This window comes from Oncorhynchus clarkii, chromosome 4, assembly GCF_045791955.1.
Source record: "Oncorhynchus clarkii lewisi isolate Uvic-CL-2024 chromosome 4, UVic_Ocla_1.0, whole genome shotgun sequence".
Taxonomy (NCBI): domain Eukaryota; kingdom Metazoa; phylum Chordata; class Actinopteri; order Salmoniformes; family Salmonidae; genus Oncorhynchus; species Oncorhynchus clarkii.
The window spans coordinates 76267845-76283200 of NC_092150.1; the positions used below are offsets into that span (position 1 = coordinate 76267845).

Consider the following 15356-nt stretch of genomic DNA (forward strand, 5'->3'; position numbering starts at 1 on the left):
AGTAGAACTAGACAGTAGAACTAGACAGTAGAACTAGACAGTAGAACTAGACAGGGGTGGAACCGACTGACTATCACCAACCTGAGGAGAAGAACCAGAGATATTATACTGTAGAACTGGACAGTAGAACTAGACAGTAGAACTGGACAGTAGAACTAGACAGTAGAATTAGACAGTAGAACTGGACAGGGGTGGAACCGACTGGCTATCACCAACCTGAGGAGAAGAACCAGAGATATTATACTGTAAAACTGGACAGTAGAACTAGACAGTAGAACTGGACAGTAGAACTAGACAGTAGAACTAGACAGTAGAACTGGACAGTAGAACTAGACAGGGGTGGAACCGACTGGCTATCACCAACCTGAGGAGAAGAACCAGAGATATTATACTGTAGAACTGGACAGTAGAACTAGACAGTAGAACTAGACAGGGGTGGAACCGACTGGCTATCACCAACCTGAGGAGAAGAACCAGAGATATTATACTGTAGAACTAGACAGTAGAACTAGACGTAGAACTGGACAGTAGAACTAGACAGGGGTGGAACCGACTGGCTATCACCAACCTGAGGAGAAGAACCAGAGATATTATACTGTAAAACTGGACAGTAGAACTAGACAGTAGAACTAGACAGTAGAACTAGACAGGGGTGGAACCGACTGGCTATCACCAACCTGAGGAGAAGAACCAGAGATATTATACTGTAGAACTGGACAGTAGAACTAGACAGTAGAACTGGACAGTAGAACTAGACAGTAGAACTGGACAGGGGTGGAACCGACTGGCTATCACCAACCTGAGGAGAAGAACCAGAGATATTATACTGTAGAACTGGACAGTAGAACTAGACAGTAGAACTGGACAGTAGAACTAGACAGTAGAACTAGACAGTAGAACTAGACAGTAGAACTGGACAGGGGTGGAACCGACTGGCTATCACCAACCTGAGGAGAAGAACCAGAGATATTATACTGCAGAACTGGACAGTAGAACTAGACAGTAGAACTGGACAGTAGAACTAGACAGTAGAACTGGACAGGGGTGGATCCGACTGGCTATCACCAACCTGAGGAGAAGAACCAGAGATATTATACTGTAGAACTGGACAGTAGAACTAGACAGTAGAACTGGACAGTAGAACTAGACAGTAGAACTAGACAGTAGAACTGGACAGTAGAACTAGACAGTAGAACTCACCTAACCAATTTGGTGAGATTAGTGAGTACTTCAAAGGAGGGAGGATGGAAGAAGGCCTGTTGAAAGTATTGGAACTCATGTGTAGAGACATACTAGGGTTGTAGACTACATGGAAACACGAGTTTCCCCAACCCTCGACAAACCTATCAATAAACACAGGATCAGATGACATCTGCTGTAGCCCCAACATCAATCATCTTTAACTAGACATCTCACACCTATCTCACTTTGGATCAAGATTACTGCTAAGCACTCCTGTTTTGTTACTTGTGTTGACATGAAGATGTTAACATTGACATGTTTGACTGATTTCAGACAGTGCAAGACGACACCGAAAGAGCAAACCTGGTGTGTCAGGGGTATGTAATCTTAGTGCCAGGCAGCTGTTATACTGTTTATTAGTGCTTATACATGTCTACTGACAGCACGTCATGCTTTAGAGTTCACTCTGTAACTTAGTGGCATTAAAACAGAGACCTTATGTGGGGAGGTGAGAGCGAGACAGAATAACACTCACCCGACAGCGTTCCTACCCTCCGGCACGCCTGCAGCAGCAGTTTCTTCCTCTTCTCCATCTTCTCCTGGGCCTGAAACGCAACACACAGTTGCTCTTCAATTGTACACCGTTGAAATCTTTGGAGCACACAATCACCAGGAAGTGTGACAAATAACAGAGACAACTTGCTGCTTCACTATGTGTTGATCTCTCTCCGTTTCTCCCTCTCCTCTCTCTCCTGGTCCTCGGCAGGGTCTGTCCTGGTACTAGTCTCCATGCTCTGGTCTTCTGTGTCTGGGCTGCCCCCATTGCCTTCTGCTTTCTCTGGGTCAGGTTGGACTTGTCTCCATTGGCCTGTCCAGCAGCATCTAGAGTGGTGACAATACATCAATCAATTCAATAGATGAGACAGTATAGCATTGATTCAATGAGACAGTATAGTATTGTTGGTCTGTCAAAGGATTATATTCCCCACACCCACGTCTATGTCTTTAGCCTCCGTGTCCAGTGTCCCTGCCAGCAGTGCGTTGACATGACAGATGGGAAGCTCATGGAGCATATCGTGGAAGCCAAAGCTCTCTACCCCCGCCTTCTCAGGGCCTCCTCCTGGGTACATCTGCATCACTGACCCATAGCCTGGAGGAGAGAGGATAGAGACAAGATGGAGGAGTCTGTTCGGGTGTCTCCAGATGAACGCAACATTACAGTACGTTCCGATAGAATTTACATAAAATGTTGACATACTTGTGGTTATGTAGTGCATGTGGACACCTGCTTGTCAAACATCTCATTCCAAAATCATGGTCATTAATATGGAGTTGGTCCGCCTGTTGCTGCTATAACAGCCTCCACTCTTCTGGGAAGGCTTTCCACTAGATGTTGGTACAGTGATGCTGGGACTTGCTTCCATTCAGCCACAAGAGCATTAGTGAGGTCGGGCACTGATGCATAGCTTGCATGTTGATAGTACAGGCAAATATTTGACCTGACTGTCAAGCATTGTTAGCTAATGCACACCAATAGATAATGTGATTGTGCATGAGCACAGTTGTGTAACGACTAACTTTTTCTTTTGAATCCGCAGCTTTGTAACGTTAGATGTACTGAAACGGGGAGACAACGGAGTCACCCTCATTCGCTCTGTGCTGGGAGTCATCATCTTCCTTGTCCGTCATTAGAAAGCTTGTCTTCCTGCTTAATAGCAAGCTGCATAGTACATTCTAATTTTTACCCAATAATATGAGTTTTTAATCACCAAAGATTACAGTAAAGTACTGAAATAAATAATTTTTTGGAGGTCGCCTATTGAATTATCTAACCCACGTGCTAGTTTTCGTTTCCTTAGCATTCAGGACGATTAGCCAATAGCAGAAAAATCAATCGCTCACCGTACTCGGCTCTGATTGGCTTATTTGCTGTTTGTAAAGCGTATCCGCCAATGGTAGAGAAGTGCTAGGATTTTCTAGGTTCTGATAGGTAAGTCTGAGAGCACAGAGGGAAAATCTCACATGGGGTTATAACTGATCTAAAGGCTGGAAAGACTATTCTATGTGGACATGTCATGAATTGCTCCCAGGGAATCACCATTGCAGAGAAAACAACTGACCAAAACATGTTTCTCAAGTTTATTTCAGTGCATCTCAGTCAGCAGAAATTCCAGTGTTTTCTCTGAAAACAAATGTCTCCTTCAACACGATAATAACCCACCACCAGAACTCTCTCTGAAATATACAGGTATTTTGGACTTGTTAATAAAATTGCAAAAAAGTTACATTCTAAAACATCAAACAAGTAACATGTATAAAACAAAGCAATGAACGTATTTGATTGTGAAAGTAGCCGACAACATTGAATTCAAAGACTGGGCTACACCAAATCAAACAAGTGACAAGATGTAAAGCTCATGTGCTGAATTAATTGCTGTCTCTGCAGATGGACCATGGAATCAAAGCAGTAGGCCAGACCGTCAGACAAAGTGGCCTTGTAGAGATGGTCTACCCATCCTGTAGAGATGGTCTACCCATCCTGTAGAGATGGTCTACCCATCCTGTAGAGATGGTCTACCCATCCTGTAGAGATGGTCTCGGGATGAAATATAGTGACAAAAACATTCTACTTTTCTCTGCAATTTACAATATGAACAAATCATTGATGTAGTCTGCAAAACCATATCAACAATGCATTTAAATTATTTATTGCCAGCAGCACTAAGTGAAAGCTGATGTCCAGGGTTCATTCCTGCCCTCCAGTGAGTTTGTGGAAGAGTTCCTCATCCAGTGTCTCGTTCTGGTCTTTGGAGCGTGTTGAGAGGAAGATGTATCCTCCTATGTACTCATGGACCACCTTACAGTCACAGCTCACACAGGAGAAGGCTATCGACACATTCTGGTCAAACTCTATGGCCACCTGAAGACAAACAGTATGGATTAATATTGATTAATGTACTTTATAGATACAGTACCTTGCAAAAGTATTCATAATGCTTGGATTTCTTCACATTTTATTGTGTTACAAAGTGGGATTAAAATATATTTGTCATTTTATGTCAACAATCAACACAAAAATACTCTGTAGTATCAAAGTAGAAGAACATTTGAAATATATATATTTTTTTACATATATAAATTAAATAACTTAAATGTCGTTGCATAAGTATTCAGCTCCCCGGGTCGATACATGTTAGAAAAACCTTTGGCAGTGATTACAGCTGTGAGTCTTCTTGGGTAAGTCTCTAAGAGCTTTCCGTACCTACAGTCGTGGCCAAAAGTTGAGTCTGCTGCCTCAGTTTGTATGATGGCAATTTGCATATACTCCAGAATGTTATGAAGAGTGATCAGATGAATTGCAATTAATTGCAAAGTCCCTCTTTGCCATGCAAATGAACTGAACCCCCCCAAAAAAACATTTCCACTGCATTTCAGCCCTGACACAAAAGGACCAGCTGACATCATGTCAGTGATTCTCACATTAACACATGTGTGAGTGTTGACGAGGACAAGGCTGGAGATCACTCTGTGATGCTGATTGAGTTCAAATAACAGACTGGAAGCTTCAAAAGGAGGGTGGTGCTTGGAATCACTGTTCTTCCTCTGTCAATCATGGTTACCTGTAAGGAAACACGTGCCGTCATCATTGCTTTGCACAAAAAGTTCTTCACATGCAAGGATATTGCTGCCAGTAAGATCAACCATTTATCGGATCATAAAGAACTTCAAGGAGAGCGGTTCAATTGTTGTGAAGAAGGCTTCGGGGCACCCAAGATAGTCCAGCAAGCGCCAGCACCGTCTCCTAAAGTTGATTCAGCCGCGGGATCGGGGCTGCTGAGGACTGGGGTAAAGTCATTTTCTCTGAGGAATCCCCTTTCTGATTGTTTGGGGCATCTGGAAAAAAGCTTGTCCGGAGAAGACAAGGTGAGCGCTAGCATCTGTCACGCCAACAGTAAAGCATCCTGAGACCATTCATGTGTGGGGTTGCTTCTCAGCCAAGGGAGTGGGCTCACTCACAATTTTGCCTAAAGAACACAGCCATGAATAAAGAATGGTACCAACACATCCTCCGAGAGCAACTTCTCCCAACCATCCAAGAACAGTTTGTTGATGAACAATTCCTTTTCCAGCATGATGGAGCACCTTGACATAAGGCAAAAGTGATAACTAAGTGGCTCGGGGAACAAAACATCGATATTTTGGGTCCATGGCCAGGAAACTCCCCAGACCTTAATCCCATTGAGAACGTGTGGTCAATCCTCAAGAGGCGGGTGGACAAACAAAAACCCACAACTTCTGACAAACTCCAAGCATTGATTATGCAAGAATGGGCTGCCATCAGTCAGGATGTGGCCCAGAAGTTAATTGACAGCATGCCAGGGCGGATTGCAGAGGTCTTGAAAAAGAAGGGTCAACACTGCAAATATTGGCTCTGCATCAACTTAATGTAATTGTCAATGAAAGCCTTTGACACTTATGAAATGCTTGTAATTATACTTCAGTATTCCATAGTAACATCTGACAAAAATATCTAAAGACACTGAAGCAGCAAACTTTGTGAAAATTAATATTTGTGTCATTCCCAAAACTTTAGGCCACGACTGTAGATTCATAATTCTTCAAGCTCTGTCAAGATATTTGGGACCATATCTAGACACCAATTTTCCAGTCTTGCCAGATTTACAAGCAGATTTAAGTCCAACCTGTAACTTGGCCACTCAGGCCTTCTTGGTAAACAAATCCAGTTTTCCTTGTGTTGTAGGTTATTATCCTGCTAAAAGGTGAATTCCTCTCCCAGTGTCTGGTGTAAAGCAGACTGAAGCAGGTTTTCCTCTAGGATTCTGCCTGTGCTTAGCTCCATTCCATATATTTTTATCCTGAAAAACTCCCCAGTATTTGCCAATGTCAAGCATACCCATGCCATGATGCAGCCACCACTATGCTTGAAAATAAGGAGGCAGTTACTCAGTGATATGTTGTTGGATTTGCCATGTTTTTTTCAGTATTACTTTAGTGCCTTGTTGTAGACAATATGCATGTTTTGGAATATTTTTATTCTGAATATTTGTATTCTTCTTTTCACTCTGGTGGATTCACTACAATGTTGTTAATTCATCCTCTGTTTTCTTCCATTACGGCCATTGAACTCTGTAACTGTTTTAAAATCACCAATGGCCTCATGCTAACATCCCTGAGCAGTTTCCTTCCTGTATTGCAGCTCAATTCAGAAGGACGACTGTATCTTTGATGTGTCTGGGTGGTTTATGTATAATCCACAGCATAATGATTAACTTGACCATAATACTCAAAATAGATATTCAATGTCTGATTTGTTATTATCACCCATCTACAAATCACTGCCCTTCTTAATGAGGCTATTGAAAAGCTCCATGGTCTTTGTAATTTCATCTGTGCTTGAAATTCAAAACTTGCCTGAGGGACCTTACAGATGTTGTATGTATGGGGGACAAGTGGAAGAGTTACTCATAAAAAAGTAAACTCCTATTATTTAACACAGAGTAAGTCCATGTAATTGTTTATGTGATTTGTTAAGTCAAATGTTACTCCTGAACTAATTTAGGCTTGCCTGAATTGGCTGAATGCTTACGCAACGACTAGATTTGAGTTCTTCATTTTGGAGGGGATTTTCTCTTCCACTTTGAGGTTACAGAGTATTTTAAGTAGATTGTAGGAAAAAAAATGACAATTAAATAAATTTTAATCCCACTTTTTAACAAAATAAAATGTGAATTCATCTAAGGGGTCTGAATACTTCTGCAAGGTTAAGTATATTTTCAGTAAAAAAACAGTTTCTCTTATTACAAAGACAACTATTATCCTTGCTTTCTAATCTGTAAAAAGCAATCAATCTAGAGCCATTTACCTGTCTGATCTCCCAGTTGACATTCCACTGTTTCATGTTGGCGAATCTCCAGGTGGTGACAGGCAGGCCAGTGGACATGTCAATACGGACCAGACGGTTATAGGAGATACCCATCAGCTCATCCTTCTTACTGCCTCGGAACCTGGAACGAACGAACGAACGCACACACACACACACACACACACACACACACACACACACACACACACACACACACACACACACACACACACACACACACACACACACACACACACACACACACACACACACACACACACACACACACACACACACACAGACACACAGACACACAGACACAGAGAGAGATTGTGTGATAAGTAACTTTACCTGGGACCTGAAGATTTACATTAGCTCGCTGAGCTAACGCCTAAAGCTAAGGCATTATCTCAGCAGGCTAACACAGCCTTGAGATGTTTGAACCTGGTCGGTCACATTTACGTACCTGACAATGTAGTATTTGATACCAAATTCAGCCAGGGACTGCCAGGCATGGATGAAGCGCATTTTAGCTTCATTGAGAGAGAGACTGGCAATGTTCTGATGGGCCTCCAGGATCCTCGCTGTCAGCTGGACAGCAGACAGAACAGGGACATTTAGGCTACTTTACACAGACATTATGTCAGTCCTTTAACAAATACTGAGAGTGTAAGTGAATGGAATAGAATGATCTGGATGTCGACAGATTGTCAGTCTGAGATTATAAAACCACTGGAGAGCTCTGATGACATCCTCTCCCTGTCTGTGGCTCACAAAACTGAATCATGTTTGATTGATCATCACCCTATATTGCAGATAGACCCCCACCTGTTTGGGCTTGTACCTCTTGGTGTATCTAGGAGAGACAAAGCACTCAGCGTTCATCTCCATGGCATCCAGGTCTGGAACAGACTGACCAGGGGGGGGCGCCAGACTCTTCATCTGCAGGAACGACTGGATGTTCTTCACCTCCGACCTAGACCAATCCCAGTTTCTCCTAGTCAGTTTACAGTCAGAACCCTATTAATGTGGTAAGGCATGGGAAGGATGAAGTAAGAACGTGTGACCTGTAGGAGCTGTATGCCATGGTCTTGCCCTTGGAGGCCAGAGTACACGCTGCCTTCCACTTGGCATACTGCGTCTCCTGGATAAAAACAGGAATATCATCACAATATGTAAGGGGAACAATGGAGTCATGTTCTTGGTGCCCCACTCCCAAAAAATGTTTTTATAAGACTTTGGTTCAATAAGAAATAGCATCTTACGTTGTCACAGCGGATGTAGACCTCGCTCATCCCATCAGCCACTGGGAGCAGCAGCTTGATGCCAAACTTCTTGTCCGTCACATTGACGTCAGGGACCACCTCACATCCTCGGAGATGCAGCTGTTCTATCGGCTCTCCATTAGCTGTCTCTTTGTTCTTGTAGTAGGAGATGGTGGTGTCTTTAAACACGAACCAGTACTCCTTATATGAACGCAATGACAGCCTTTTAGGCCTGGGGTACGAAACAAAACAACAACAAAAAAACGATTTGAGGAAAAATGTGAACAGGTTGTGTCCCCACACAGTCACACGTTGCTGTGTGAACTGTCTGTGTCATGGACTATCTACAGTGTAGCATACAAACCTTTCCTTCTGTAAAGTGTAATGGCATTTTACTTCTACGACTTCTCATTCTTGGTTTCTAAAATCCGTGTTTCCATTTGTTACACAGATACAGTACCCTATTAATGTGTGTTTCTGGCCATATACAGCGGCCTTTAGGATTTACCTGAACAGCTTAAGGGAGTCTGCCAGCTTTGGAACGTCTGTGATGTCTTCCTGGGGGGGAGCAACTGTCAATTATCCTGTGACATCATCATGTTGAGAAATGCAATCAAAGCAGACAACCTATCAACCCTTGCTTAAAAGACAGGTGTTGCACCCTCTGAAACTGTTGAAATCATACAGACTTGTTTATCATTTATACTGTATATAAAGAATATGAATCGTTTAAAATAATAAAAACTCCACTTACCAATATTCTGTCTGTTTTTCCTCCAAGTGTGACCTCTAGATTGGATAAGGCAGCCTCTACTTCATCTATCTCCGGTTCATTGGAAAAGTCCAGAGGTTCCGTGGAAATGGTCATCTTACATATGTGATACTGAAACAATATTAACAAAATAATTAATAATCAACACTTAATGATGGGAATTGGGGGATATATCATACTAAGAGCAACAGGAGAGTATTGTACAATACAGAGTAGATAAGAGTACAATACAGAGTAGATAAGAGTACAATACAGAGTAGATAAGAGTACAATACAGAGTAGATAAGAAGAGTATAAAACTAACAGACAAGTTTGAAAACCTAAATATACCCAGTCTTTAGCTGTGTAAAAGGCAGGTCTGAACCCAGAAACAGTTTTTAGTTCCAACACTTGAGGCAAGACGATGACACAGACTGGGAGAAGACAGAGAGAGTCTTGTGATTCCAGTAACAAGGTGAGAGGTGAGAGCAATAACCATCTCATGGATTTAATCATTTTTATAGATCAGTTGAGAATAAATCAGTCAGAGATGAAGAACAGTTGAAATTCTGTGTTTTTCACTTAATACTTTTGTGTTATTTATATTTTATCACCCAGAGGAGTTCAGGAGGATAACCAGACTCCCTCCCTGCCTCCTGTGGGATTGTCCTCTTTCCCATCATGCCTCCTTTGGGACTGAGACACCAAACCAGATGGATAATAGTGTGTGCGTGTATGTGCATGCACATATGTATGTATGTGTGTGTGTGTGTGTGTGTGTGTGTGTGTACCTGTAAGGAGGCGAACATGAGCATCTCCTCCTCAGTGCAGTTGATCTCCTCCAGTAGGATGGACCAGCGAGCCTGCTCATACAGCTGGGTTATCCTCACAGCATCATACTGAAACACACATCAATAAATCAGTCAATGTTAGCGTTAGAGTTGGTGTTATGGTTACAGTTAGTCTCACCTTCGGGTTGAGGTTCAGTCTTATTCAAACACTCACTTAAGTTTAAGGTCTGGGGTTAGTGTTACCTTTGGGTTTAGGTCGAAGAAGCAGTGGTATTTGAAGCGTAGCTGGAGTCTGTCATGTTCTCCGATGCCCTGTTCCATCAAGGAGCGGGAGGAGTCCAGCCACCTGTCAATCACATCAGCAGCCTATCACAGTAAACCAGGAAGTGTTCAGGGAAGAGACAGATAACTGCCCTCCAGCATAGCAAAGCCAACATCTACATGTACAGCCATAGTCTGGTTCATCTCAAGGTTTTTGTTTCTGAGTAACTCTTACCCGGCGTTGATGATGGCTTTGTCCACCATGGACAACTGCTGGTACATCTTGGCCAGCTCTTCAGGGGGCAGGTTGGGCTGGCTGGAGGTCAGGGGGTTGTCCCCAAACCATAAGCTGGTGGCCGAGGCTGGAGTCCCATTCTCTGGGTCATAGGTGGGCACCATGGTCTTACTATACAAGGGACTGCCTGGAGGAGTCAGGTGGAGGAGGAGACACAGTTCAGGGACCATGTTATAATGAGAGTGCTGATCTAGAATCAGTTTAGCCTTTTAGATCATAACGAATAAGATTATATCAAAACCTTTGAAATGGTTCAGAACTACAGTCAAAATGAGGCTGATTTTATGAGTTGGAACCCTCAGCTGCTCTATACTGTAGCTACTCAAACAGACTCAGAAAGTGTGTGTGTCTGCGTTTCAGCCTTGAGAACATTGCAGCGTACTGTACTATTCTTTCAGATATCCGTCATGATCGCTCTATTCTTTTAGATCTTCAGAATTCTCCATTCCTTCTTAGGATGTTTCAGAAGTCAACAGAAGCCACCATGTGGGCTGAATCTGGTGGTGTGAGACATACAAGTCAGAAATGATCCACTTTGAGTTAGCCTGAGGTTCTAAACCTCGACTGTGTTGCCATGGTGGTGAATGAAATAGCTTCACAGCATGATTGAAGATGACCTTCGAGATATGAGGAAAGTTTACGCCAGGCTAACTTCACCATGTGGATAACTTAGCCTGAGGGCCTGATGGTTTCTGTGATTCAATAAAGGTATATTGACAAAGAGACAACAACAATGGGGTTGGGTAAAGCAGAAACAGGCAGTCACCTAGGATATGGCTAACTTGGTTGAAGTCTTTACATGAAAACAGAAAGGAAGAATCTGACGGTCTACTGAAAATATCCATGTCTAAAAACACGATTAACACATGATTGTAACTCTGCTTCTCTCACCCGTTCCCCCAGAGCCTCCATTGAAGATGTCCATATCTAAGATGTCTTCCAGCGCTGGGTTCTTGTCTTTCTTCATCTTCTTCTTCTTGGGCGGGTTATCTGGAGGCTTCAGCAGGGACAGCTCCTCTGGCCTCCTGATGTCTAGAGGAGAGAGGACGTCAAGGAGAGTTCCTGCCCCTAAACCCTTACCCCTAGACCAGTGGTTCTCAAATTTATCCTCGGAGACCCCCAGATGTTTCCCAATTTTGCTGTAGAGCTGAACCAGCTCACCTGATTCACCTATTCAAAGGCTTGATGATTAGTTAACAAGTTGAATCAGGTGTGCTGGCTCTGGAATAGATCAAATACATGGAAGGGCCAGGGGGTCTCCGAGGAGAGGTTTGAGAACCACTTCCTCAGACCCCTAAACCCTAAATCCCTATACCTAGATTTAAATCCCTAACCACTAGGTCCTAGCCCCTACCCCCCTCAGTCCCGGTGAATATGTGAAAGGACTGGAGAAGTATAAACAATATGACAAACATTTTCCTTGTCAAAAATCAGTAAATGGGAACTTGACCATATTAAACACTGATCCAATCCTTTCAGATCTACAGTACACTAGTGCAAAGGTACTAGTGCTTAGGGACTAGGGGGTGAGGATAGGGCCTCATATCCGGCTAGGGTACTCACTGAGTGCTCTGCAGATCTCAGCGACGGTCTTGAAGACGACGGCAGAGTAGCTGACGGTGAGTTTGACCGTCTTCATGTTGGGCAGCTGCAGGCACAGGGGTTTGTGCTGGGGAGTGTATCGCAGGTCAGCGTCTGCCTGGACACCGTACTTGTCCAGGGTCCAGTGGGTCTTCAGCAGCCAACAGCTCCTCTGCTCCCACCACAGAGCATGGTCTGACCAGTCCTGAGGGGCCTCTGACGGAGAGATGGAGATGGGGGAAAGAGAGAGAGGATATATGGTTGGATAAAAGGACAGTATTTTCACAAGGCACAAACATTGCCATTAAACATGTACAGCTGTATGTATTATCCACAATTAAAACCGATATTCTCTCGTCTAATAGGAAACAGGTACAAAAGTATCTATATCCACTGTAAAACGAGTCCCATAGCGACGTAACCTGAAAGGCCGCTCAGCAAGGAAGAAGCCACTGCTCCAAAACCGCCATAAAAAAGCCAGACTACGGTTTGTAACTGCACATGGGGACAAAGATCGTACTTTTTGGAGAAATGTCCTCTGGTCTGATGAAACAAAAATAGAACTGTTTGGCCATAATGACCATCGTTATGTTTGGAGGAAAAAGGGGGAGGCTTGCAAGCCGAAGAACCCCATCCCAACCGTGAAGCACGCGGCTGGTTAGCATCATGTTGTGGGGGTGCATTTCTCCAGGAGGGACTGGTGCACTTCACAAAATAGATGGCATCACGAGGAAAGAAAATTATGTGGATACTGTATATTAAAGTAAAAGCTTGGTCACAAATGGCTCTTCCAAATGGACAATGACCCCAAGCATACTTCCAAAGTTGTGGCAAAATGGCTTAAGGACAACAACGTCAAGGTATTGGAGTGGCCATCACAAAGCTCTGACATCAATCCTATAGAACATTTGTGGGCAGAACTGAAAAAGTGTGTGGGAGCAAGGAGGGCTACAAACCTGATTCGGTTCCACCAGCTCTGTCAGACGGAATGGGCCAAAATTCACCCAACTTATTGTGGGAAGCTTGTGGAAGGCTACCCAAAATGTTTGACCCAAGTTAAACAATTTGAAGGCAATGCTACCAAATACTAATTGAGTGTATGTAAACCTCTGACCCACTGGGAATGTGATGAAAGAAATAAAAGCTGAAAGAAATAATTCTCTACTATTATTCTCACATTTCACATTCTTCAAACAAAGTGGTGATCCTAACTGACCTAAAACAGGGAATTTTTACTAGGATTAAATGTCAGGAATTGTGAAAAACTGAGTTTAAATGTATTTGGCTAAGGTGTATGTAAACTTCTGTCTTCAACTGTATATGGCTTAGTCATATAAAGTACATGTTGTCATACACCCCTTTACCTCCACTGTAACAAACACAACACACCTTGTATCTATGTGAAATAAACCAAGGCTTAGGTCACTATAATACCGTTTTACACTAGGGGAATTCCATAGTGTCTAATCCTCCTGAATGAAGGCAGGATGTGTCTTAAATCACACCCTATTCTCCATGTAGGACACTCATATTGTAGACGTAATAACTGTCAAAGGTAGTGCACTACACAGGGAATAGGGTGTCTTTTGAGATTTCTCCCAGGTGAATAAACATGAGATAAAGTGGTGGACTTTAGCCCCTCTGGCTGTGGTACTGAAGCATTGTGGGAGAACAATACTACTCAGCACTATAGATGAATGTAGGGCAAACAAGGGTGTGTTCTCCAGGCTAGTACTGTGTCAGAGAGGGGGGGAGACAGAGAGAGAGACAGAGAGGGTTGGAAGAGAGAATGAAAGAGAGAGAGACTTACTGATCTTCTCCACCAGTTTGAGCATGAGTCCTCCAATGTGCAGGTCTCCCTTGACTCTGAGTTTAAACCTCATGCCCTCGTCTCCATCTCTCTGGTCTACCTGGACTGACAGCTCCCACGACGTGTTGCCATACTCTGCCGTGTTTATCATGACCCTGACTGGAGAGCAGGGAGTTTAGGTGAGAGATAGAGGACTTATTAACAAATGTATTTGTGAAAAGTGTTGTATGACTAAAATATGATTGAGCGATTGATCCTGCTGTGGCTTCCCCAAAACACTGACTGAAGAGACAGGTCAGCAAAAGGGCATGTTCAGTCTCATTTGCAGTACTGACTGACTAAAATAAATATAGCACCCTATTCTCTATATAGTAGGGCTGTCCCCAACTAAAACAAATCTTGGTCAACCAAAAGTTGTCTGTTCACCAATTGGTTGAATTTTTTAAATGTGTATTTTTTCATATATAGACACAACCTACGTGAAAAAAAATCTACTATATACAGTCCTTTCGGAAAGTATTCAGACACTTTCCCCTTTTCCAAATGTTGTTACGTTACAGCCGTATTCTAAAATTGATTAAAGACATCCCCCCCCCCATCAATCTACCTACAATACCCCATAATGACGAAGCAGAAACAGGTTTATAGACATTTTATTCACACTTTGATATGAGACTGGAAATTGAGCTCAGGTGCATCCTGTTTCCATTGATCATCCTTGAGATGTTTCTACAACTTGGAGTCCACCTGTGGTAAATTCAATTGATTGGATATGATCTGGAAAGGCACACACCTGTCTATATAAGGTCCCACAGTTAAGAGTGCATGTCAGAGGAAAAACCAAGCCATGAGGTCGAAGGAATTGTCCGTAGCGCTCCAAGACAGGATTGTGTCGAGGCACAGAAAGAAGGGTACCAAAAAATGTCTGCAGCATTGAAGGTCCCCAAGAACACAATGGCCTCCATCATTCTTAATGGATGACGTTTGGAACCACCCAGGCTCTTCCTAGAGCTGGCCGCCTGGCCAAACTGAGAGGGGGGGGCAGCACTCCACCAATCAGGCCTTTATGGTAGAGTGGCTAATCTTCGATTAAAAGTGCTCTACATTGTAGTGGTAACTCAGACTGTAACGTAACAAAATGTTGAAACTCAATACTTTCCGAATGCACTGTTTATTTGATTAAAACAAAGATGTTATAAACTGCTCAAAAAAATAAAGGGAACACTAAAATAACACATCCTAGATCTGAATGAATGAAATATTCTTATGAAATACTTTTTTCTTTACATAGTTGAATGTGCTGACAACAAAATCACATAAATTATCAATGGAAATCAAATTTATCAGCCCATGGAGGTCTGGATTTAGAGTCACACTCAAAATTAAAGTGGAAAACCACACTACAGGCTGATCCAACTTTGATGTAATGTCCTTAAAACAAGTCAAAATGAGGCTCAGTAGTGTGTGTGGCCTCCACGTGCCTGTATGACCTCCCTACAACGCCTGGGCATGCTCCTGATGAGGTGGCAGATGGTC

At 43.0% G+C, this 15356-nt stretch overlaps 1 protein-coding gene across 2 annotated transcripts; it reads right to left on the minus strand.

Annotated features, from left to right (window-relative positions):
• Positions 1–3831: 3831 nt before the first annotated feature.
• On the minus strand, positions 3832–13971 carry LOC139407838 (fermitin family homolog 1-like). Of its 2 annotated transcripts, none has more exons than XM_071151709.1 (14): positions 13821–13971; positions 11993–12226; positions 11336–11461; positions 10370–10556; positions 10117–10219; positions 9874–9981; positions 9086–9214; positions 8840–8889; positions 8332–8563; positions 8134–8210; positions 7895–8042; positions 7533–7657; positions 7067–7208; positions 3832–4102 (listed from the first exon to the last, which is right to left on the minus strand). In XM_071151709.1, the coding sequence occupies exons 1-14, from the start codon at positions 13969–13971 to the stop codon at positions 3929–3931; spliced, it is 1986 nt and encodes a 661-aa protein (XP_071007810.1). In that variant the 3' UTR covers positions 3832–3928. The 2 variants fall into 2 exon arrangements, with proteins under 2 accessions (XP_071007810.1, XP_071007809.1); XM_071151708.1 differs by having other exon boundaries at positions 11321–11461.
• Positions 13972–15356: the final 1385 nt, after the last annotated feature.

Excerpts from the sequence above, each read along its gene's own strand:
- LOC139407838 (XM_071151708.1), bottom strand. The coding sequence starts at position 13,971 with ATGATAAACACGGCAGAGTATGGCAACACGTCGTGGGAGCTGTCAGTC. Across the intron at positions 10,557-11,320 it reads TGGAGGCTCTGGGGGAACGG|GCAGTCCCTTGTATAGTAAG; the intron begins GTGAGAGAAGCA and ends TGACTCCTCCAG. Across the intron at positions 8,890-9,085 it reads GAAAAACAGACAGAATATTG|GAAGACATCACAGACGTTCC; the intron begins GTAAGTGGAGTT and ends GCTCCCCCCCAG.